Source organism: Entelurus aequoreus, linkage group LG08 (assembly GCF_033978785.1).
Source record: "Entelurus aequoreus isolate RoL-2023_Sb linkage group LG08, RoL_Eaeq_v1.1, whole genome shotgun sequence".
Classification (NCBI taxonomy): Eukaryota; Metazoa; Chordata; class Actinopteri; order Syngnathiformes; family Syngnathidae; genus Entelurus; species Entelurus aequoreus.
Window position 1 is genome coordinate 36,199,858 of NC_084738.1, and position 26,745 is coordinate 36,226,602.

The window sequence follows — 26,745 nt, forward strand, 5'->3', positions numbered from 1 at the left end:
ATTAAAGTACCAATGATTGTCACACACACACTGGATGTGGTGAAATTTGTCCTCTGCATTTGACCCATCCCCTTGGGGAGCAGTGGGCAGCAGCGGCGCCGCGCCCGGGAATCATTTTTGGTGATTTAACCCCCAACTCCAACCCGTGTTGCTGAGTGCCAAGCAGGGAGGTTATGGGTCCCATTTTTATAGTCTTTGGTATGACTCAGAGCAATTGAGAGGAGACACAAACACGACACAGAACAAACCAAAAGTAGTGAAACAAAAATGAATATTATCAACAACAGTATCAATATTAGTTACAATTTCAACATAGCAGTGATTAAAAATCCCTCATTGACATCATTAGACATTTATAAAAACATTTTTAAAAAGAACAATAGTGTCACAGTGGCTTACACTTGCATCACATCTCATAAGCTGGACAACACACTGTGTCCAATATTTTCACAAAGATAAAATAAGTCATATTTTGGTTCATTTAATAGTTAAAACAAATGTACATTATTGCAATCAGTTGATAAAACATTGTCCTTTACAATTATAAAAGCTTTTTACAAAAATCTACTACTCTGCTTGCATGTCAGCAGACTGGGGTAGATCCTGCTGAAATCTATGTATTGAATGAATAGAGAATCCTTTTGAATCTTGGCAAAAATGTTAGCCACACGATTATCAAATGTAATAGGAAAATTAATTCATACTGACCAAACTGGCTTCATGGAAGGTCGACAATCTTCAGACAATACAAGGAAATTGTTTAATGTTATTTACTATGCTATAAGTCTCCCTTATCCCACAGCAGTATGTACTGTTGATGCGGAGAAGGCATTCAACCGCATAAACTGGTCATTTATGTTTTGCACATTACGTAAATTTGGATTTGGAGATAATTTTATACAATGGATTAAGATGCTTTATACAAGGCCCATGGCATCAGTCAAAACCAATAATCATATTTCAGAACCTTTTTCGTTAAAAAGAGGAGTAAAACAGGGATGTCCTGCATCTGGATTATTATTTAATTTGGTTATTGAACCCTTAGCTGAAAAATAAGAAGTGAAAATAATATTCATGTTATAAAAATTGGCTCTCAGTATAATAAGCTATCGATGTATTGTGACGACATAATTCTCTACCTGTCACATGTTAACTCCTCTCTACACTATATCAACAATGTCATCACTGAATATGGCTGTTTATCAGGGTATAAAGTCAATTGGGACAAATGTGAAATATTACTTACCACTTAACACTGCAAGAAATCACAAGTTCAGAACTCCAAAATTGGGTTTGGTTTTGAAATTGTATTGCATTATTATGGTATTGTTGTGTATTGTTTTCATTTTAAAAAATAAAAAAATAAAAAAATCGTTTTTGAATCAAGAATCGTGTTGAATTGAAAAAAAATCGATTTTGCATGGAATCGTGACCCCAAGAATCAATTCTGAATCGAATCGTGGGACACCCAAAGATTCCCAGCCCTACTAACTATCGTATTTAAATTAAAGCACAGACCAAGAGTAGCAACCATAAATTATGAAGCATTTATTAAAATCTCAACAAAGCTTTCTATTCTATTATAACCTAATCCTAGATTATGGCATGCTATATGTAATATGTAAAATTGTAAATTGTTCTTTAAGTGCAATAAGAAAAGCCCAGTGTTTTTAATGTCTAATGATTTTTATTTTAATCTTCTAAAATTGTTCTTTGAGTGCAACTAGAAACGTATGTTTCATAAACCATAATATTTTCTGTTAAAATAAAGCCAATAATAACCTTTTTGGTGGTTTCTTTTATTTTGAAAAGTAGCAAAGTATCGATATACATTTTGGTACTGGTACCAAAATATTGGTATACAATTTTAACCCTTTTTGAATGTTCGTGCAAGTTGGCACAGTTATACACATGGCTGTGAATCAGGAGGGGATCTTGCTGCAAAGACAAATTGACAGAGAATCCTTCATCCTGCGTGTGTCAACATATTTGGACTGTCAGAAATAATAAATATTAGACATATCGTCTATTCAGCAATGTCATTTTATAACTTTATAGCTTCTGGATGACGAAAGGGGCTGATTACAAATAATTAAAATTAGTTTTGTTGCTGTTTACTTTAATGGCGTTTCTTGTTTTTATTTAGGAAGAGCATTATTTTCTATATTTCCCACATGAAAAAGCGTCCTGCAATATGCATTTTTTGGGGTTTGGATCATTCCAGAAGCATGAATGCGCTGCACTGTTGTGATAGACTGCAGAGCATGCCGTCAGCATGCTAAAAATAGTTTATGTTTATAGATTGCAATTCTATATTGCAGAAAAAATTGTTACACATCATATAAGTATGCTGCTTGTTCAACAACATTGCACAGAGGTTGGAGAGCATAATAACATAAATGTGGAGGAAAATTAGTATTTCCATGGGCACATAAGGCCGCTAATGCATGCAAAATTCTCATTAAAATAGGGCGTTCTGCACCACTTTTGCATCTATCAATTGTAGACAAAGTCTTAATATTTAGCGTGTGTTATTTGTATCTTAGTAGATCAGGCCTTTCGCGTACACATTTAGATTTACTGTTCTCTGGAAAGGCTCCTTTCTTCTGTCTTCAATCGCACTGTTTGTATATTTAAATGGCTTGTATAACCTCCTTGTTTTTGCAGGTTATTAAATCAGCTCGTGTCATGAAGAAGGCCGTGGGCCATTTACTTCCATTTATAGAGAAAGAGAAACAGGAGAAGATGGCTTTGTCTGGGTCAACTGAGGACATAGTAAGTACATGTTAAATACAGGTATGTTGCACAATAAAAATTTGTTTTTTTGTTTATTTTTTTTTGTGACAAACTAATGACACCAGATCAACACCAAAAATATGCATGTCACAAATTAGGCTAGACATGCTTGAAGCTTGACAACAGCGAGTAATTAAAAACTTTTTTTTATCTCCCTTTTTAAAGGTTTTAATAAAACAGTATCATCAAAATAAATAAGAATACACTTTAATATTCATGACAATTCAGAGCTAAGTGAAACCAATAATAATGATGAAACAGCATAAACAATCAGGTTAAAAAAAAGAAATGCATTTTACTTGGATGTTTTTGTTTACTTGGATGTTTTTGTTGACTCACTTAAGATGTAACGTTCTTTGCCTGCAGAATACTTATCAAGGCACCATAGTTCTGGCCACAGTGAAGGGAGATGTCCATGATATTGGCAAGAATATTGTTGGTGTCGTGCTGGGTTGCAACAATTTCAGGTAAAGCAGTTTATTCAGAATTTATATTAAAAAACATGCACATCATTGCAGAATAGCTAAAGGGCTGTTTTGTTACCAGGGCCGCCCTGGCTAAATTGGGGCCTTAAGCATAATTTTATTCCGAGTCCCCCACCATTACGTTTTTTCACACTTTAATTGATCTGAAACAATTGTTATACTTGAATGAAGCTTTAGTTTAATTTGATACATGTTTTGAAAACGAATTAATGGTAAATAGATTGTTTGATAATATTATTTGTGCAAAATTAAGAGTTTAACATCATTAAAACATACATTTTGAATCCATTCTAATTTCAAGACAAGCACTAAAGCTTTGTGTCACAGGAGCATGGGGAAATATTTAAATATATTCAGATCAGTGGCAGAGCAGGAAGGCGCTAGGGATAAGTTAGCGGTAACATTTCATATGAAGCGCCCTGTCCTTCATTGACATTTTTACATGTGCTTCTTCACACAAAATGGGGGCCCCCAGGTTATACTCCCCTGTGTATAGGGAGGGGCGACCCTATTTTTCACCACGTGTGTCACTCTACCACAGCACCATTGACTGGTACAACTCATTCCACACAGTCCTGGTTTTCATTTTCACCTCATGTTAGGAGTGCCATTAAAGTTGAAACTGAAAAATTATTTTAATTGTAAGTTAAAATCAAGAAAAAGGATAACCGTGATAAAATATCATTGTCATGTCATTAGACAGAGATGGGCATGAAAATTAAATCCTGAGACCTGCAAGGGAAAACGCATCATAATATAAAACATGTTCAACTAGGATATACATTTTTTATATCTGTATTTAGTTTTACAATAAAATATTTCAGTGCCACTGCTTGCTTTATTGTCAACAAGTATTTTACGTACGTCTCTTTATGAAAACAGTGACCGAGAACAAAAGTAACTTCCCAGAAATCTTGTACACAGAAGAAACAAAATAATTTAAAAGTATTGCCTAAACTATCCTATTATACCATTACAAAAAGTACGACATTAGGAATGGATCATTATGATACTCTAAATATTTGACAATGGAAATTCAAAACAATCATATTTGTCTGAACTGAAGAGGACTGTGTTGGTTGTTTTAGAAACGGGCTGTATAAGAATCTTTCAGTTCAAATCAGTCTTGTACATGTCTTTCAGGGTGGTTGACTTGGGCGTGATGGTTGCTTGTGATAAGATTCTCAGAGAAGCCATACAACAAAAAGCAGGTACTGCACTTTAATATTAGTATTAGTGAAAAAGTACATTCCTCCTGATATTTAGACATAGATTTTGGGAGGAGGAGAAGTACAAAAACTGTGCTCATTATGACCTCTCCGGTCGGCTACTCTATGCCGTGTTACAGGCACTGTCTTTTGTTAAATTTGTAAACGTACATAATAAAATACAATTTAGGTGGGTGCGGCTTATAATTATGTGTGCTCTATAGCCCGAAATGTATGGTAAAATCTTTCAGTGTGTTTTTCTGTGTGTGCACATTTATCACAAAAACATCTAACACATATTTTTATTCTTGTAGACATTATTGGGTTGTCTGGTCTGATCACCCCATCTCTAGAAGAGATGATGTATGTGGCCAAAGAGATGGAGAGACTGGGAATGACAACTCCTTTGCTAATAGGGGGAGCCACCACATCAAAGTAATACAAACACTTAGCATGGTTTTCTTCTTTGACCACCTAAATGATTTCAGTGTAAGCAGGTAGTCAATTTGTGCAACAAAGAGGTATTGTAAGAGAGAAGCTTTCTATTTATGCTTGACACGATTTTGCTCATCCTGCTAAGGTAATAGGGATTTGGAGCATGTTCCAGTTAACTTTGTGCAAAAAAAACGATGACACTCTGAAAAAACTCAATCACAGGGCATATATACACATAAATACAGACATCTTTCACACTCACATTCACATAATTACCGAGTGAGAATTAACCCACTGAAGTTAAGAGTCAGTCAGTACGACGATTGGTGATTTGGCAGAGGCCATACTTGTGTTAGGTTTGTTTGGTCATATGCTGCACACAAGTGTTTGTGTTCATGTCTTAGCAGTATTCTAAGAGTGATTTTTTAATGTTCTTTTATGTTGTTATTAAATAGGACTCACACAGCAGTGAAGATTGCACCGCGCTACACTTCTCCTGTGGTCCATGTCCTGGATGCATCAAGAAGTGTGGTTGTGGTAAGAACATTTACTGTAGCGTCACACTGACTAACATACTTAACTCACTTTTCAGCAGTGCTCAAGGGATGCTAAGTAAACCCATTTTTTCTGTTTAGTGACATTAAACAAGTCATATACAAGTGTCACACAATTCATATTGGCAGTGGTAGTACATTGGTTTCATAGCCATCAGTACTCAACTGCCAGAATACTGATCACAGTTTAGTTAGGCCCTGTCCACACATGAACAGTAAAGTATTGGATCATTTCGTTCTTTCATCCGCATGGCAATATTTTGGGTGCCATGTAAAAGTATCTTTTAGGAATAGCTTTCAGAGTGGGAAAATCTGACAATGCTGCTTTGACTTAATGTGGACAACCTAATCACTACTTTTTGAGAATGACGTTGCTGTCCCGTCACCTCCACATGACCAGAGGAACAGGGACCACCAGTCAACATATTCTTGAGATTCTTTTGTCTCATTATTAATGTGACTTACAGAGTGGTACCTCAATTTAGGAGCACAATGCCTTCCACTCAAAACATTCATATCTCAAAGCAGTCCCGCCTATTGAAATGGATTGAAATCACTTTCATCCGTGTTTGGCCTGCTCAAAAACACTAACTTATAACATGCCTTTTTAAAAAGAAAAAACAACTTTTAGACAATAAATATTATTTAGTAATTGTATGTAATGATGTTGTACAGTTTTTTCCAAGCAGACTAATGCGTCGTTTCCTCGAGCTGCCTTTTCCGTCCAGTGTTCCCAAGTCCACTTATTATCTGCCTATTATAGGAATCTTATTTTCATAGAGTTTTTTTTTTTTGCCGTGTTATCTGGCAACACTGTTTCTGTGTAGAAACTAAGAAATCACTGTTTATGTTGCCCACGGACGTATTTGAGTGACGGACCCGAGAAGTCAGTTGACATGCGATATGTATGTCTGTGTACCAACACTAATCCTAAACCATCTAGTCCTGACTTGACAAACTGGACGGACGAAGAAATTGAAGCATGCACATGTGCATGTGCATCTGCAACTTCTCAATATTGTTATAGATAAATGTTCGGCGTTCATGGCGGCATGCAGCTCATGTGACGACGTCGCCACGGCGAGGCTGACTCGCTGGATAGGCTGCTAACCAGTAGGACATGTTTTTAATACCTTATCAGCCAATACAGTTTAAAAAAGCTTCACAAAGCTACACATACAGTAATTTCATAGGTGTGTCTACTATGAGAAGATGTATAGAAAAAATATATGATCATAATAAAAGTAATTATATAAATTATTATAATCCATGTTTTTTTTGTGTCCCAGTGCTCTCAGCTTCTGGATGACAACGTGAGAGAGGAATATTTTGAGGACCTGAAAGAGGAATATGAAGAGATTAGGCAGGAGCATTACGACTCATTGAAGGTATGACAAGCCAAAGCCCTACTGTCAATGTCATAAGTTTATGTGAAAATTCTGAACACAATAATGTAATACTTTGTTACTTTAAATGTCTTACTTAAATTCATGAAGTTATATTATTCTGTGCTTATTTGAATCATTCATTTTCTGTATATGACATAATTTTTTTTTTTAATTTTTTTTTTTTAAACAAAATAATTTGGTTTACAAGCTTAAATTAATTTTGGATTATCTTTAACCTACACAGGTTAAAAATTATACATTGAGGATCAATGGGGCCTTATGTTGCGTGGCGTTCCTACTAAAAATAGACATGCGTTCAAATCCAGAAATCTATGTACGCTAGTAAAAATTCAGGTGTATTAAAATGTGCACACGCACAAAGCCCAGCACATTTCTATGAGCCATGCCGAAAACATGGCGAGGCCACGCCTCCTTATAAATACGCAAATCATATTGCATACTTGCCAACCCTCCCGTTTTTAGCGGGAGAATCCCGATATTCAGCGCCTCTCCCGACAACCTCCCGGCAGAGATTTTCTCCCGACAAACTCCCGGTATTCAGCCGGAGCTGGAGGCCACGCCCCCTCCAGCTCAATGCGGACCTGAGACTGAGTGGGGACAGCCTGTTCTCACGTCCGCTTTCCCACAAAATAAACAGCTTGCCTGCCCAAAGACGTCATAACATCTAGGGCTTTTATAGAGTGCACAACTGCGCACACAACAAGGAGACGAAGCAGAAGAACGAGGAAATTACAGACATGGCGGCCGAAATGATATACTCATCATGTACGGAGAAGTTAAACAGGACAATACTGCCATCTAATGGATAGCCACTGGAACACTGAAATTCAAGTATTTTTTTTTTTTTTATATGTAAATAAAATTAAAATTAAAATATATATATATAGCTAGAATTCACTGAAAGTCAAGTATTTCATACATGTATATATGAAATATATATGAAATACTCCAGTTGGTGAATTCTAGCTGTAAATAACCACGCCCCCAACCACGCCCCCCGCCTCCAAACAACCCACCCCCCCACCCCCACCCCCATATTGGAGGTCTCAAGGTTGGCAAGTATGTCATATTGACAGTAGCCATGTGCTTCAGTGCAATTTTTCTTTTATTTGTAGCCATTTGAAATTTGATGTCAAATGAAAAGTGCATTATAAATAAGTTATTAATATAAATACAATTTGTGCAACTAATAACAAATTGTATTTATACAGTAGCCTGCTCATATGAGCCAAATTAGAGTTTAATGTAAAAAATATGTCAAATGGATAGGGTCCAATCCCCCACGCATACCAAAAATGACAATTCTCGTACAAAATGGACAGATAGATTTGTTTTAAATCTTTTACATTTAAACAAGCCAGCATATCACAAAGGATACAAAAGATGTTGGCTCTTGTTTGGTTACTCAGTTGGTTAATACTATACAGGAAAGCTTGCGGTAGCAGCCGTAGACGAGACATCCTTCTCAGTCTCTAGTGCGGCAACTACCCGCTGTTGCTGTCCGCCTGACATGGCCAAGGATCGTTACAGGAACACATTTTGACAGCAATAGGTGACAAAATGATTGGTTAGATTAACATATTTCCTCACAAATATTAATATGAATATGAAGCATTAAATGCATTGGAGAAAAAGTGAATTTTGTGTCATCAATCTTTTTTACATTGTTCAAATTAAATAATGGCAAAGCCCAAACAACCACCTCTGCATGTCGACAGTGTAACCACAACCTGAAATGTGCATACGGCAGCTATGAAGTTGTCGTGAGACAGTGCACATTTCCACGTCACTTGCGATCCAGACCCATACGTCAGGTTTTTGTGTGTACGCAAGCTTCTTATCTGAGGGCCATGTTGTGGAAACAAGTTTTATCTAAGACTGCACTGCACAGAAACACACCACAACAAAAACAATTGTGGTGATTAGGTTATACCAATTGTACCTGACCAACAGTCATCTTGTTTCGTGTCTTGTACCTCATGTCCGAAAGGGAGGGAACGTTGTTGCTCGAGGCGCAATGGCTTGTTCTCTTACAATTAGCGTTTATCACGTAGTTCACTTTGGATATCAGAGTCTTCATCATGGAAGCGCTTCAGAAAATATGGAACTCAATAACACCTCTCAGTGACCACCAGGAAATGGCTGCAACAAATACAATTAAGGCGTTTAGAGCCTTTTAAAGCTGGTTTTAACAGATTTATTGCAATAATTTACTTTTTATTGTAGCGCAGGTAAACCTATTGATTGTTACTTTTGATTTTACTATCAGTTGCGCATAGAATTGTTGCCACAACTAATACCTACCGTTTGTTTTATCCTGTTCTGCGCTAGAGAAACCAATTTGTAATGTATTCCTCAACAACAAGAACTTTAATGGTACTTAAAATTGTTAATTCTTTGCCATGCCCCACTTCAAGATGTTTTCCTTCCACTGTGTCAACTTTTATCAAATCTGGAAAATAACATTTTGTGGCAAACTCTGTATTTCACTATTTTTTAAAATATTGTCCATATTTAGTATATTGTTTGTGCTTAGCTGCTTAAGACAGTGTTGTTAATTAGGATATCATGATAGCCCAGTTTTTCCTTGTTGAGTCAAAGTTTGTCTTTCTGGAATCTGGAAAACCTTTTCTTTTTCTCGCTTATATACAATAAAACAATCATTTGTTTAAAACAAGCATAATTAGTTTTTCCTGCATTTTTATAATGGAAATAATATTTTATGGTCAACAAAAAAACTTGATTAATCACAAGTTAACATTCTAAATCTTTAATCTGCAATTATTTGCAATTAAAAAATCAACCATTGGCATTCATGCAATAAATCGCAGTAAACCAACGTTAAAATGACCTTTTAGTTCATGAAAAGGTTGTGAAAACTTCTGTCCTCAAGTACACAATAATGAAACAGACTTGCCTCTCATTTTAAAACTTGTATCTCTCACTTTTTCCTTTTCAGGACCGCCGGTATCTGTCTCTGTCTCAAGCCAGAGAGAAAGCCCTGCATATTGACTGGCTGTCACTGAATAAACCAGGTAGGTTGGCCTGTTTTTCTGTCTATATGTACTCATGACCATTCTACATTTTGGAAAACTTTTAGGACAACAAATAAATACAAAATAAATAAATACCAAACAAATGTTCACATCCTGAAATTAAAATGATCCCTCTTGTATTTGTACAGCATTGTCATGATCTGTCACAACAGTTTATGTTTTATGTTATTTATGTTGCCAATGCTCCTAAGCTTCCATTGGTTATATTTCCTTTTCCTAGGAACATGAATGTTATTCACACCTGTTTTTGTTTTATGATCAGTGGTCCCACCTGCTGCTGCCTAATCATGCCTCTTTTTATGCCCATGGAGCTGTACACTCGGCATGATCGCTTTGCTCGCTTTACGCGACAGTTACTTTGTTACATGTGAATCAAATTTTTGTTAAAATGTATACATTTTGTAATAATCCCAACCTGGAGAGAGAACAGTTCAAGTAAATAATTTAAAACACCCAAATCTAACAGGCTATACATGCCCATGAAAAGCATTCTGACCACTACTGCCTTCTTACAATCCAACTTCCTGTCAGTTTCAAAAGTAATACAGTGGAAAGTGTGACTGGTATATTGCATAAAAACGTTTTGATGTCTTTCAGTGTGTCCTCAGTTCTTTGGCAGCCATGTGTTTGAGAAGTACGACCTGACCAAACTATTGGATTTCATCGATTGGAAGCCTTTCTTTGATGTCTGGCAGCTTAGGGGAAAATATCCCAACCGAGGTTACCCAAAGATTTTCAATGACAAGACAGTGGGTATGTATCCATATTTTGCCAGGTTATTCAGTCAGCCATAACAATACATATGCTGCTTTTCTAGTGCACAGTTGCCACACACTGTTTAGCACAATTTGATATGACTCAACTTGGGGCATTTGGTTGTCTATTTCAAAATAGTTTTGACAGTTCAAATGAGACAGGCAAACATCAACAATTACGATGAATGGTATTATATTTTATTAACTTCTCAGCGTGTAACTGTTGAGCTAATGCACAGCAATACAGTCAACAAACGTTAGCATCTGTGTATATTTTTGTCATTTCCTGCTGTCTATCCTCAACTATACCATGTTCTGACAATGACTTGGCAATTAGCAGGGCATTAGGTCACATATGGACCTGGAACATTGAACGTTTACTAGCATTAGTCCGTGTCCGTACTTGATTCTAGCACTGGAAAGGTCTGTCATTACCAGTGTTGGTAATTACGGCATTAGAGTATAACAGCAATACTAATGGCGTTATTTTTTTCAGTAAAGAGTAATCTAATTAATAACCGTTCCCATTCTTGCAAGGCCGTTGCGTTACTGAGAATGTGAAGTGGCGCGTTACCACAGTGTGGTTGAATGAAGCGCAAAATATCAGGTTTTGGCCACACATCAGAGAGCAAGGGTGGGAATGACAAAATAGTTTGCACTAGCGGAGAAATCTGCTGAAAAAGGGACACGATACACTAGTATCTTCCGTCATCTCGGTCCGTCGGCTGTCAGCACTCGGTGAGTCCGCACGCACACGGACACACACACCACTCACCTCAGTCCTCAGTAAACCAATGTTGACGAAAATGTTGACAATCATATTTAATTTAATCTTGTAGATAGCTGGGACAAGTTTGTAATATATCCAATCACAGTTCTTTAATAGTGTCAAATATGAGAGACTGGCGGGTTTTGGCGACGAAGTAGAGCCAATCAGATGTTTTTTCTTGTCAGATGAGGAAGTTGAAATTCTTGCCAGTGGCGCCAAAACAAAAATGTGTGGATTTAACATGTTTCACTTCGTTATTTGTGAACAGTGAAGAAGACACCTTTTATTTTTGACGCTATAGGAAGCCATCACTATGTGAACCGTCAATTGTGACATCTACACAACTGTAAGTTAGCTATGTGTATTTGCTGCTTCTACCGCACTCATAAACAAATTATGATGAAGGCATGCGTCGTAACTCCATTTCACAACACACATACACACCTGCTTAGCCGGAGGTTTAGCATGAAGATAGTTTTTAAGTTTCTCTGTGTAAATAAGTGGAGAAAAGAGAAACTTTAAGGCATGATGCAGTTGACTTGATAATAAACTAGTTTAAAAAGAAAGTTTTTGTATTATTCATAAGACTACAGTACTTTTTAGTATTGTAAATATTGACTTTTACGTGTGAAGTTCTATTTAAGGTTAAATTCAATTTATGAATTATGCCATTGAGTTTAGATAAATGTTATGGTTGATAAAATGTGGATGAAGGATATAGCTGACGAAGTGCAGTCCACTTCTCCAGGTTGGAGTTGGACACAGACTGTTGCTAACGACCAAATTCAATGAATAAGGCAGCAGTGTTACTCCAGTATTAGCATAGTAATTAAGTGCTGGAGCATGATGGAATAGGTGTTGCCCACTACATATTTCTGACTTCCCCCTCATATATGCCCGCCGAGAACTACTTAAATGTGCCTTTGTGTCTTTTTTACCTAAGTTTACATTTTTGGTACCGTATTGGGTTTTGTACTTTCACTGTTTGATTTTACTTTACAAAATGGTTTTTTTTTAAAATACATTTTTATTTCTATGCATATCATATGGCACACTGCAATCAATTGAGTTCAGATAAATGCCAAATGTTCTAAAATACTGTATATAGTGTTTTTATTCTTCGATTCGTTAATATCAATATCTTTGACATTAAAGATGATATCAAACGTAATAGCTTATAAAATAACAAAATGAAAAATAACTTCAGTTATTTTGCTGGGTAACTAGGTACTCTTACAATGAGATAACTGAGTTACTAACTCAATTACTCTTTGTGAGAAGTAATTTGTAACTATTACTAATTATTTTTTTAAGGTAAGATGACCAACACTGGTCATTACATGGCGAGTAGGGCCGTGGCAAAGCGGGCAGTGGAAAAGTGAAGTGAAGTTAATTATATTTATATAGCGCTTTTCTCTAATGACTCAAAGCGCTTTTACATAGTGAAACCCAATATCTAAGTTACATTTAAACCAGTGTGGGTGGCACTGGGAGCAGGTGGGTAAAGTGTCTTGCCCAAGGACACAACGGCAGTGACTAGGATGGCGGAAGCCGGGATTGAACCTGGAACCCTCAGGTTGCTGGCACGGCCACTCTACCAACCGAGCTATACCGCCCCTATGAAAAGGGGAATACAAGCTCTGACTTATTATCTTTGAAACAAGTTGAAACAATCCTTTTGCCATTTAAAAAAACTAAAATCTGAATTGAATCCCCAAGAATGTAGGTCTGAAGGTAGGAGATTGTATGATAGAGCAAATCTTTTAAATTATTTCATTGTGGGCCACATTGCAGTTAAGCCTGCCCTCAACGGTTCGATTGTAACTGTGGAAACAAAATAAATATATAATCGACTTGTGACACATTGTCACCAGCCATGTGGTACTCTCACAGTTTGTATTCACAAAACTCCTTAACTTTAACAGCCAGGTCGCTACAATGATTAGGAATACAAAAATAAAATCCACTATACTTTGCTGGTTAATCTTCTTTGTGGAAGCGAAGGGTAGGGGCTCAGTGTTGACAACGCTGTAGTTACTTTCGAATGTTACAAACCACACAAGGCTTACACTTTGCTTTATTTGGATTCATATTGAGCTAGCAAAATTAGAAAAACATTTCGTAAAAAAGTGACAAAACGCAGCACTGACATCGCCAAGAAAGCTTTGAGAGTTGAGAAAGCAGGGGAACATTCAGAGCACTTGGAGCCCCAACTGTAAAATCTACATCAAGTTTAATAGGGGACAGGAAGAAGCCAGATGACAAGATGATGACATCTCAACTACAAGGAAATAGAAGACACAACTCATAAAGACCAGGGGCCTGATTTACTGAGATCTAAATACCTTGCGCTAAATCGAGTGTGCAATCTATAAAATAGCTTGTACTATTAGTGGGCTCGTTCCACGTGATTTACCAAGACTGCGTGAAAGTGGTGCAGACCGCCTTAATTGAATGAAGATTTTGCGTGTACTATACGGGGCATCACCACAAAGACACTCATTTACTGCACATTCATGTTATCATGCCCCTTACCTGTGGCGTTTTGCTATGTTTACAAACATGCAGGAGACATGTACCGGTACCACTTTTTATGGTAAGTAAATTTTATTTATAAAGCGCTTTTCACAGATAAAATCACATAGCGCTATACAAAACATAGGTGAATTAAAAGAACAATTCAACTAAAACAACAGGGGCAACACCATAAAAAGCATAAAAAGTGGATTACAAATGATAGTTAAAAGTTTCATTAACTACCGGTAAAAACTTTACTAAAAAGAGAAGTCTTCGAATGTTTCTTAAAAGTGTCAACACAGTTAATCTCACGGAGGGATTGGTGCAAGTTATTCCAGAGTCTGGGGGCTATAGCCTGAGATGCCAGGTCTCCATGGGATTTAAAATTAGTTTTTGGGATCTTTAGGAGACCCTGGTCTGAAGACCGGAGGCTGCGCCCTGAAGTGTAGGGGCATAACAAATCAGTGATGTACTGAGGGCGCCCACCATGCAACGCATGGAAAGTCAGGACTAAAATCTTAAACTCTGTGTGGAATTTAACTGGAAGCCAATGAAAAATGTATAAAATGGGGGTAATATGGGCTGTTCTGGGTGCATCGGTCAAAAGTCTGGCAGCCGCATTCTGTACAGTCTGAAGTCTCTTTAGTGTTGACTTGTTGAAAAGAGTGACAAGAGAATTGCAATAGTCAATACAAGACAAAATGAACATGCGAATGATCATTTCGAGATCCAATTTTGACAGCAAATTTCTCACTTCATAAAAACAGTTTTTGGTCAGTTGACGACAGTGAACCTCCGAAGACATTGACTGATCAAACACAACCCCAAGGTTTCTGAAGCTGCTTTTAACAGATGCACCCAGGGCACCAAGGGAGTGCTTGATGAGGAGGATCATTTTATCGGGAGCAATTATCAGAGTTTCCATTTTGTTATAATTTATCTGGAGGAAATCTGAGGACAACCAGTTTTTGATAATGGATATTTTAAAAGCAGTCATGCAATACATCTACTTTGACACCACTTTTTTTTTTTTTTTTTCTTTTACCGGTGAATGGGCATTTTTTATCAAATTGGATATATGTTAGTAATATATATTCAATGTGAAAAAATGAACATCATTAAAAAAAATATTAAATGACACCCAAAAAAATGTATAGAATTTGTTTTAATCAGCCTCTTAAGTCATCCGGCAGCTATGAAATTATAAACAAAATATTGCTTTGCGTGTCCTACCAAGTTTGCACGTTTTAGTACACGCAAACCATTAGTAAATCAGTGAATTGTGACATATATTTATATAGTGCTTTTTTTCCCTAGAGACTTCACTTTACTTAATAAAACCCATTATATACATCTTTTAGCTACATTTAAACCAGTGTGGGTGGCACTGAGAGCAGGTGGATAAAGTGTCCAGCTCAAGGACAACAGCAGTGACTAGGATGGCAGAAGCAGGAATCGGACCTGGAACCCTCTAGTTGCTCGAACGTCCGCTCTATTAACCGCGTCACGCCGCCCAAAATCAGGCCCTTGATCCAGTTAAAGCCAACGACGACAACTACAAAAGTAAAGTATATTATGACAGATTCTACAGCATAACATTCCTTGACTATCAACAATAAGTTATTACATATATTTTTTCTAACACCTTCCCTTCTTTCAAACAGAAAGTGAACTTAATGTATACATGTAAAAGTTATGGCAGTGATTAACTATCAGTAAAAGACAAGAAGAAGAGGTAAGATTTAATATAAGCATTGCTTCTTCCTGATCCTCTTCAGATAAGTTCAAATATGCAAATGTAACCACATGATGTTCTTTAATGTAACTTGTTAAAACATGTCTAAAACAAATAAATCATAACCATAACCACAAATACACTTAAAATGCACACAAAGTAGCACAGTGGCTAACAGCAGCACTGCTGTGCTGACTGAATGAGCACCGGAGATTGATCAGCCCGCCCACAATGACTGCGCTACAGGCACACGTTGGGTGAAACATTTGTACACGAAGGCTAGGTTCGTACACCAAAACATATTTATTCTGCCTGTGGTTTGTAAATCAAAAAGTTCATACAATGAGGAGTTTGTAAATCAGGGTTTTACAATAAAACACTGCTCCTGTAGACATACTAGACCAGGGATCGGCAACCCAAAATGTTGAAAGAGCCATATTAGACCAAAAATACAAAAAACAAATCTGTCTGGAGCCGCAAAAAATTAATTATATTATTATTACAATGATATCTCTTTACTACAGGTTTGGAGGCACGCAGAGTATTTGATGATGCCCAACGGCTGCTAAACAAAATGATTGATGACTCCAGTCTGACAGGACGAGGTTTGGTAGGTTTTTGGCGGGCCCAGAGTGACGGTGACGACATCCACGTGTACGACAAAGATGGTACGGCACAGAGAAATAGTGAGCCAATTGCAACATTCCATGGTTTACGACAACAGGTGAGGGGAAACATTAAGATGGCCAAAAGCTGTTGTCAGAGTAGTAATGATAGAACATATTCATGTCTAACACTCAGTAATTTTTGTCTGCCTTAGCTTGAAAAGGACAGTGCAGCTTCAGAGCCCTACCTATGTTTGTCCGACTTTGTGGCGCCCATGGACAGCGGCATGGTGGACTACATTGGAGTATTTGCTGTGGGAGTGTTTGGTGCAGAGGAACTGAGTCAACAGTTTCAGGCTCAGGGAGACGACTACAACAGCATCATGGTCAAAGCATTGGCTGACCGATTGGCTGAGGTATAGGCTTATAGAAAAATGTAGTTTCAGTTCGATCAATGAGATTCATATTTTGCATTTCATGTTATGGTTTCAAGTTGTCAACTTTGGAATCTTCGGGGCCCTCATGGAACAACAGTTGCATGGCTTTCCCACTAAATATGGACATATGATCAAATTCAGATGTGTGCACGCACAAATCCAAGCACACTTCTTTGTTACACCTCAATCAACTTGAAATCTGTCGCAGACTTGTGGGTGGCTTGGCAAACCCAGACCACGCCCCCTTACAAATATGCAAATCATATTGAAAATAGCCATGTGCTTGCGCACAGCACAGTCTGACCAATCAAAAGTCAGTAGGAGGTGCTTCTTTTAGTTTAGTTTATTAAGGATCCCCATTAGTCTACACCGCAGTGGGGACTATTCTTCCTGGGGTCGAGGCAAAAAACATCACACAATCAAAAAACAAAAGATTACAATGCAGTATAACATGATCAATAATAACATTTTGTAATACAAAAATAGCAACAAAACAAACAATAACTTCGAGTTTACATATTAATGTTCATACCAAAGAGAAAAAAAGAGCAATATAAAAATAGATATATATTTTTACAAAAATAAAACAAAGAACCAATGGCCTATAATATACACATTAGTGTACCAAAGACAAACAAGAAGTGACAAAAAAGTACCATAATGAATAAAATATGACATAAAGTACATACAAAATTAAGATTATATCAATATAAAAACGATAACCAATGAGTGATTGTGAGCCTGTCGTTGCTGTGTTCCCGAGAGCTCAACACAAGTGGAAATTAGAAAAAAAAGAAACGGTCGGGCATCAACAAAAGGGTGAAGAAGAAGATGGATGTAAATCGCCAAAACAGACGAGCGTTTGAAAAGATAATCGCTGTAATTGTCCCCTTTCTCCCTCACCGGAGCTTGGGTTTGTCCCGCAAAAATTTTAATTTTGTGTCGATCTTTTTTTACATTGTTAAAATCAAATGTTGCCGAGCCCGAATGTGCACATCAATAAGTCTGAGGAGTAAAAGTTGGCACCTTTTTAAGTAAACTGTTATCCAGTTATGACCTCTGTGTGCCACTAAAGTATGCACATCCTTTAGAAATGTGGTTATGACAGTTAGAGTTGCCATGAGGCAGCGCACATTTCAACGTTGATACAAGAGCGCCCAGGTCTTCACATTGCTTTGTGCTCAACATTAGTCCATTAAATGCAGGCTGACTTTTAAGCACTTCTTTCTTTCCTAAATATCAGCACAATATGTTTTTACTTTTTATCACACATTAATCGGAGTACCAGTCAGAGTGTTGCAATACTCAAGTGAGTTACGGCGGAATGTAAGAATGGAATGGGAATGGAAATTAAAAGGATTCAAAGCCTTGTTTACTGTTTACATGTAATATCAACAGACTGCCATGTTGAAGCCTCACTAGTTACATATTTGACATAATCTGATGAAATCATATGATAGATGAGAGTTTATTGCTCAGAACAATACAGTAATGAACCAAACTGCATTTAGCAAATCAAAATCAGTCAACAGCAAACCTTCAAGTTTAAGGTATGTTTCCGTAACAATGACGTAGTGAATCCAGAAAGTTGCAATATGATAAAAAGATTGTGTTAATTTCCTCCAACTATTTGAGAGCTCTATGTTCATGTGTGCACATCCCAATGATATTCTTCATTATTCTCTCAGGCATTTGCAGAGGAGCTCCATGCGTGCGTGCGGAAGGATCTTTGGGGCTACAGTGGTGACGAGGCTCTGCAGGCCTCAGACCTCCACAGGGTTCGTTACCAGGGAATCAGACCAGCTGCAGGCTACCCAAGCCAGCCTGATCACACTGAAAAGACCACAATGTGGAAGCTGGCTAGTGTACAAGAGAAGACTGGTAAGAGTAGAGAAGTAGAAATCCCTTCATCCAGATTTATTTTTAGTTAGGGCTGAACTTTTAATTGCATTTGAAATATAATCGCAGTATGATCAAATGTGATTGTCTAATCCTGACGTTTGAGATTACACTGTGGTCACATTTTTGAATGAGAAAATGTGTCAGATGTTGGGCAGAACCTGTTAATACTACACAAACTCTAAGGGGAACTGCACTTCTTTTTTGGAATTTTGTCTATCATTCAGAATTATTATGTAAGACAAGCACGCGACCCCGAGAGGGACAAGCGGTAGAAAATGGTTGGATGGAAGCACACGTCTTTCTTTTTTTATGCATTCAAACTCGTAAATAAACGCCAGCAAGAGTCAGCTAACAATGGAGCTAATGGGGATTTGATCTATTCCGCCTGTAAAGTCCTCTAGAAACCATCCAAAAACCTCCATCAAAGTTTTTTATACAAGTTGTAAATATATACAGTATGTAATATAATAACAGGCACATTCATAATAATGTAATATTTACATAGCCAGCGCATTGATTTCACAGTGTGCATCACAACGTTCGTTATGTCCTTCAACAACAACTACTACTTATCATGGCAGACTTCATGAGAGCCAACGACAACTACTTTAGGACAAATTATGATCCAGAACCTTGTATTTTTTTTAGTTTGAATATAAGGAGGATCAACAAGTTTTAGAAGCTGGATGCAAAGCAGATCCAGCTCTAGTGAAACACTGAGTATCATGTAGCAGTAAATAGAGTATTGTCTTTGGATGTTTTTTTAGAGGGCTCTATGGGCGAAATAGATGGATTGTTAGCAATCTAGTACAAGCTGTATTTTACAAAATAGTGTATTTTACAAAATAGAACATGTGTTCTTTTCTCACACAGATAGCGGTTATGAATAAAAGGCAAAATTCCAAAAAAAAGAGTGCTGTTCTCCTTCAATAATAATATATTAACACAAACGTGTCCCGGCACAGAGCGATGAGTTTTGTTTCAGAAATTGAAAAATAGATTTCAGTTACCGGTACTTATTAAGTTTTAATTTCTACTGCTTAATATATTGACTTCATATGTGGAAAAGTTCAAATAAGATAACCAAGTAATTTAATTTGACAAAATAGATAGATGTGCATATGTATTTTTTAGTTTTCAGTTCAGTTTAGTTCGCATATGCATACAATACAATTACAATTTAATGCATCACATACAGTATTTCCAGTTGTTCCATTACAGCACGTCCAAAAAGAAATAGGAGCAGAGCTTATTTAATCCTACCCCTTTTCATATCATAGCAGTTTTATTACATTTTTTTGTTCACTGTTTGTAACAGAACAGTGAATAAATAAATAATAAATACATATACACTAATTAAGTAAACAAATATTAAATACACAATCATTATTTTCTTTTTTTAAAAAAGGTTTAAGATGTTTATCATTATTTATTTTTTTTGTACTTTGTGAACACTTGTAGATTGAACAGTTTTTTAAACTGAATCATATTAGTGCTTTTTTTAACTTCTTTACCTAATCCATTCCATAATTTAAATCCACATACGGATATGCTAAAGGTTTTAAGTGTTGTACGTGCATCCAAATGTTCTAAATTAGATTTTCCTCTAAGGTTATATTTCTCCTCTTTTGTTGAGAATCATTATTGTACAATCTTGGGTAGCAGGTTATAGTTTATTTTATACATCATTTTAGCTGTTTGCAAATGCACCAAGTCGTTGAATTTCCATGTTTTTGATTCAATAAGTAAAGGATTTTTATATTTTCTTTAGATCTAACATTATGTATTATTCTAATTGACCTTTTTTGTAACACAGTTAGTGAATGAAGCGCACATTTGTAGTTGTTTTCCCATATCTCTACACAATAACTCAAAAATGGTAACACGAGTGAGCAGTAGAGAATATGAAGGGATTTTTGGTCCAGAATTCATTTTTCATTATTGACGTGTTTCTTGCTACTTAGTTGTATATTTTTTACATGAAATTTCTAGTTCATTTTGTCATCTATTTTTACACCTGAACATGTGTTTTCTTTTACCCTTACACTATCTACTCCGTCTATTTGTATTTGTGTTTTTCTTTCCCTTCTACTGTTACCAAATAGCATTATTTTAGTTTTGCTGAGTTTCAAAGATAGTCTGTTTTTGTCAAACCCATCCATCCATCCATTTTCTACCGCTTGTCCCTTTTGGGGTCGCGGGGGGTGCTGGAGCCAATCTCAAACCATCTTTTTAATTTGTTAATTTCTTCTGTTATTTGTATTAGCTTCCGTGTGTTCTCTCTTCAACAAAACACAGTTGTGTCCTCTGCATATAATACAAACTTTAAGTCCTTTACAAATGTATTCTATATAAAGATTGAACAATTTTGGTCCCAGTATTGATCCCTGAGTTACACCACAAAATATGTTTCGCGCTGTAGACGTTTGTTCTCCTATTTTCACGTATTGCTTTTGTTAAATCCATAAACACTGCAGCAGCAAATTTTTTGCTATCTATTGCATTGGTAATCTCTTACGTTATTTTGACTAATGCCATTGATGTTGAAATGTTGGCTCTGCAGCCATAATGGTTGTCTGTGAGTGTTTTGTTTTTATTTATGAATCTGTCCAATCGGTTGTTAACCAGTTTATCAAACATTTTAGAAAATTGTGGCGGTAGAAAAACAGGTCTGTAGTTTGTAAACTGGTGTTTGTCTCCAGTCTTATAATTTGGTACGACTTTTGCTATTTTAATTTTATCTGGGAATTCGCCTGTTTGAAATGATAGGTTGCTGATATATATGTTAAAGGTTGTGAAATCTCTTCAATAACCTTTTTTATCGTTTCATATCAATTCCGTTACAATCAGTTAAGGTCTTGGATTTACATTTTGTTCACAATATGGATTGTTTCCTCTATTGTCACACATCGAGTTGGGATTTCTTTTGATAGTGTCATTCAAGTCCTCAACTGACTCGGCATCTGGAATCTTTTCATCCAGATTTGGTCCAATGTTCACAAAGTACTTTTTGAAGCTTTCAGCTACTTCATTCATTTTGTCATTTTTTCATGTCCGTCGGGGAGTATTGAGGATAATCCTTCTTAGCACCATTTTTAATAATGCTATGTAGGATGCCCTATGACTCCCTCATATTGTTTTTGTTCCAGTCTAATAATTGACTATAATATTCTTTACTACGTGTTCGTAGTATGTTAGTAAGCTTGTTCTTATACCCTTTGTACTTGTTTTCTGCCTCTGTAGACCTTTGTGTTATAAATGTTCTATATAATGTATTCTTCTTGTTGCAAGCATTTTTCAGTCCATTTGTCATTCATGGTTGATTGTTTTTCTTTTGCCTTTTTATGACAATGTTTGTCATAAAGCCTAATGAAATTGTTAAAATAAAATTCCCATATGCATCATCTACATCATTTTCACGGTATACATTGTCCCAACTTTGATCCCTCAGATTATTCTTAAGAGCTGTTATACTTTATGTGCATATTCTTCTAAATGTCTTTTTGTCATCAATGTTCCTCTTCTTGTTGTTTCCATCATAGATTATGAAAACTGGCAGATGATAACTGTTGTTGGATATTAGCAGGCCACTTGTGGTATTATCAAAATTGTCATTTGTAAAAAATATTATCAGTAGGTGTCGCGCACTGTCCCGAGATTCTGCTTGGCCTTGCGATTTAAGGATACAAACTCAGGCTATACATTGTGTAAATAAAGTAATCCATTAAAATAAATAACCAGTGAGATTATTTTAGCATTTTGTGTCCATATATAGTAATTGTAACAACTTTATGTTCATGTGTTCAGGTATAGCTCTGACAGAGTCACTGGCCATGACGCCTGCAGCTGCAGTGTCCGGACTTTATTTCTCCAATCCCCAGGCCTCATACTTTGCTGTTGGAAAGATCACCAAGGAGCAGGTTATACAACATATCTCAACTTCCTTTTTGCACTTAGATATTATAAATATAATCATCAATAACATATAAATGACAGAAAATGTTATTGTGAGGCCTTTGGTAAAAAGGGCCTGCTCTGCCATTATTTTATGACAACATAGGCCATTCTGGGAAACGAGTGGACCTCAGATTGGTTTGATTTGGGGGGAAAACAGTTTCACTTAAAAAAATAACTAAAAACAGAAATAACCTGTTCCAGTGTTAAATGGTCACCATTGTAAATCTCCATTAATTGTATGTGCAATGTCCTATTATTTATTTTAAATTTAATGTGATTTTTCTGTTGTTCACATCAGGTGGAAGATTATTCCAGGAGAAAAAAGATGAGTCTAGAGGAGGTTGAGAAGTGGCTGTCTACCATCCTTGGTTACGACAGTGAAGCGTAGAAATGCACTACACCTGCAATGAGCAGGACCACAACAAATTACATTCACGGTACAATCCAGCAATTCCACTGAAAAAATATATAATCTTTATTTTAAGAAAGTTACTGTACTTACTGTACAGTATGTGTTTTTACAGACATTTCTTACTAGTAAGAATCATCGTACGACTTAATATTTTCCTTTTTTTGGCATCAGTTAATTACAGTTTGTGTCAGAAATATTTGAAGCTAGTAGGCAGTAAAAAAATAATGTGCTTGGATTTAATTCTCTGTACAGTAAGAGGGCAGGGTGAGTATACAGTAAGGCTAAATGCTAAAAATGGTTCAGAAAATGCATAATTCAGGTCTAATTAATTATATTATTTTAACAGGTTTTTTATTTTTCTATATTTTAAATATACGGCAAGTAACAGCAAATTGAAGAAAGAGCAAGTATGTAAGGATCCAGAACATGTCATAATAGGAGCTATATTTTTTACAAAATCTTTCACTTATTGTACTATTGCGGCAAGATTACATGCTAAAACTTTGGGAACAGTATCAGATGGACAAGTGGTTATTGTATCCCATTTAGCATACGATAATGATTGGTGATACAGTGTGGTTGTTTTTAGTCTTCCAATAAGTCTGTTGGCTAGCTTTGTAAATGTTCTCAATTAAGAACCAGAAAAACTATTTCAAAGTATTTAAAGGTGCAACACATTACCTGTTGGTGATAGTACCATATTTTTGACCTCTTTTACAGTATGGAAAAAAAGCATGCATAAAATATTAAAACATGTGGTTCTCTGTGGTGTGCAACACGAATGGAGTATAAATTAAATCTTTGGAACTTGTAAATTTGAATTTGTTCTTGTTAGTCTTTCTGTCTTCTGTTTTGTCATCAGTACGGGAAAATGTAATATGGCATTTATGTAACCTCACAAAACCACTCAACTGGATCATCACTGAACATCTTCCTTGGCATATAAAAAAAACCATTCACAATATCAACAAAAACCAAGAATATGGTATGGTATGCTCTTTATTGTCAATGCACAAGTACAATGAAATTTCATTTTCAGCACAAACCTGTTCAAGATTAGACAAACATTCTACAGGGTTACAGAACAGGAACGGTGATGGGTCCCCACTTACAGCGCCCCGTAAAATGTGGGGAAAAGATAGACTTTGGGGGAGGATGAGTAAAAAAAATGTTGATCTCATACTGGGCTCCTAAGGGGCCGAGGGCACAGACGGGCAGAGAAAAAACTTGATAGTCGATAAGCACATATACATGTTGACACAGAAACCACAAGACTTGCAACAGGAGGGAGAGTGGCAGGTATCCAGCCCGAAGCTGCCAGTCAGTGTGTGTCTGTGGTCTGAAGGCACTGCAAAGGAACAGAGTTTATCTTTCCAGGTCTTAATGACAGGGAAGGAGTTTGTTTCGTCTTACACTCTCCTCAAGGGGAATCTTGAAGCAACAACCTTGCCACGTCACAGCCAGGGAAAACAAACAAGATTAGAAGGGTTCTGTTTGAGCGAGCGCGAACAAATTTAAACTTATCACTCTAAAATGTCTACTTCTTGTGCTCAAATTCATCCTGCAGAGCAGACGGTCCGATGTTATCCACAAACAAAGTATGAGTGTCCACAGTTCTGCCCGCATCCTCCAATCGTTTGTGGCAGCTTTGGGGTACTTTGAATGGCTGCCAGCATCTTCCAATTTGTCGATAAATCAGGGCAACGCCTACTCCAATCAGCTCATGTCCTGTTACTATGATTCCGAATAGGTAGATATCATCAAAATCCTCGACTGAAAGGGTTGCCAGGCACATGACACTCCTCTTCTTTCAAGAGTCCGTCATGTGTCCGGCAACAATCTTTCCATCAGGACAGACCGGTTCCCCTGAACCCGAGATCTTGTAAATTTTGTTGAGAAGACAGTTGATCACTTCCATTGTTTAGATCAGGGGTCCTCAAACTACAGCCCGCGAGCCGGATCCGGCCCCCCAGCATCCAAAATCCGGCCCACGGGAAGTCCCAAGTTAAAAAAACATTTTTTAATTTAATTTGTAATTTTTTTTAACTTTTTTTTTCTAATCCATTTTACCGCTTGTTACTCTCGGTGTCTCCTAGCCGCTCAGGCATATCATATTGTCTAAAAATACATTTTCCCATCAATAATGTGACAATGTTAAATGTTGATGAACATCAATGTTATTTGATGTTAAATGACAAAACGCATTAACTCGCTGGAGTATAAAGACAATGTGTGTGTATATACATATATACAGCCCGGCCCCGGGCCAAATTGTTTTAACCCAATGCGGCCCCGAGTCAAAAAGTTTGGGGACCCCTGGTTTAGATTATGGAGAGCAGTCCAAAAAGAGGCAACAAGAAAGTTAAACAAGACATGACGAGAGAAAGAGGCAGGCTGGGCAAACACTGAGAGGGGAGAGAGTGCGACTATGTAAAGCGCTTTGAGTCTATAGAAAAACGTTCTATATAAATACACTGCTCAAAAAAATTAAAGGAACACTTTGAAAACACATCCGATTTCAATGGTGAAAAAAAAAAAGTGGGACATCTATACTGATATGGACAGTTTAATGTCTCAGGAACAAAAGGATGCCACATCTTTTGATGGAAATAAAAGTTTTCAGCCTACAGAGGGCTCAGTATATAGACACCCCAAAAATCAAAGTGAAAAAATGATGTGGCACGCTCGTCCATTTTGCCTAATTTACATTTCTGCAACTCAAAATTATTTTCAATATCTTGTGTGGCCCCACGTGCTTGTATGCATGCTTGACAACGTCGCGGCATGCTCCTAATGAGACGACGGATGGTGTCTTGTGGGATGTCCTCCCAGATCTGTCTAAGGGCATCAGTGAGCTCCTGTAAAGTCTGAGGAGCAACCTGGCGGCGTCTGATGGACTGAAACATTATGTCCCAGAGGTGTTCTATCGGGTTTAGATCAGGTGATCGTGAGGGCCATTCAATTGTGTCAATTCCTTCATCCTCCAGATACTGTCTGCATACTCTTGCCACATGAAGCCGGGCATTGTCAAGGACCAGGAGGAACCCAGGACCTACTCCACCAGTGTAGGGTCTGACCATGGGTGCAAGGATTTCATCCCGATACCTAATGGCAGTCAGACTGCCGTTCTCTAGCCTGTAGAGGTCTGTTGGTAACCTCCATGGAAATGCTTCCCCAGACCATCACTGACCCACCACCGAACGGGTCATGCTGAATGATGTTGCAGGCAGCATAGCGCTCTCCTTGGCTTCTCCAGACCCTTTCACGTCTATCACAGGTGCTCAGGGTAAACCTGCTCTCATCTGTGAAAAACACAGGGCGCCAGTGGCCAATTCTGGTGTTCTATGGCAAATGCCAATGGAGCTCCACGGTTCTGAGCAGTGAGCACAGGGCACACTACAGGACGTCGTGCCCTGAGGCCACCCTCGTGAAGTCAGTTTCTGAATGTTTGGGCAGAGACATTCACACCAGTAGCCTGCTGGAGGTCATTCTGTAGGGCTCCGGCAGTGCTCAACCTGTTCCTCCTTGCACAAAGCAGCAGATATTGGTCCTGCTGATGGGATGAGGACCGTCTACGGCCCTGTCCAGCTCTCCTAGAGTAACCGCCTGTCTCCTGGAATCTCCTCCATGCTCTGGAGATTGTACTGGGAGACACATCAAATCTTCTTGCAACAGCACGCATGGATGTGCCATCCTGGAGGAGTACGACAATC

The 26,745-nt window shown here is 37.3% G+C and overlaps 1 protein-coding gene across 1 annotated transcript in view; it reads left to right on the top strand.

Annotated features, from left to right (window-relative positions):
- The window catches only part of mtr (5-methyltetrahydrofolate-homocysteine methyltransferase), a 70,538-nt gene extending 46,697 nt beyond the window's left edge, over window positions 1-23,841 (top strand). The window contains exons 21-33 of the mRNA XM_062056396.1: window positions 2,668-2,775; window positions 3,163-3,263; window positions 4,425-4,492; window positions 4,804-4,924; window positions 5,380-5,461; window positions 6,768-6,866; window positions 9,847-9,922; window positions 10,541-10,696; window positions 16,244-16,443; window positions 16,540-16,740; window positions 18,450-18,642; window positions 22,471-22,583; window positions 22,919-23,841. Of these exons, the coding sequence (XP_061912380.1) occupies window positions 2,668-2,775; window positions 3,163-3,263; window positions 4,425-4,492; window positions 4,804-4,924; window positions 5,380-5,461; window positions 6,768-6,866; window positions 9,847-9,922; window positions 10,541-10,696; window positions 16,244-16,443; window positions 16,540-16,740; window positions 18,450-18,642; window positions 22,471-22,583; window positions 22,919-23,008 (1,608 nt within the window). The 3' untranslated portion in view covers window positions 23,009-23,841. The remainder of the gene's footprint in view (window positions 1-2,667; window positions 2,776-3,162; window positions 3,264-4,424; window positions 4,493-4,803; window positions 4,925-5,379; window positions 5,462-6,767; window positions 6,867-9,846; window positions 9,923-10,540; window positions 10,697-16,243; window positions 16,444-16,539; window positions 16,741-18,449; window positions 18,643-22,470; window positions 22,584-22,918) is intronic.
- Window positions 23,842-26,745: the final 2,904 nt, after the last annotated feature.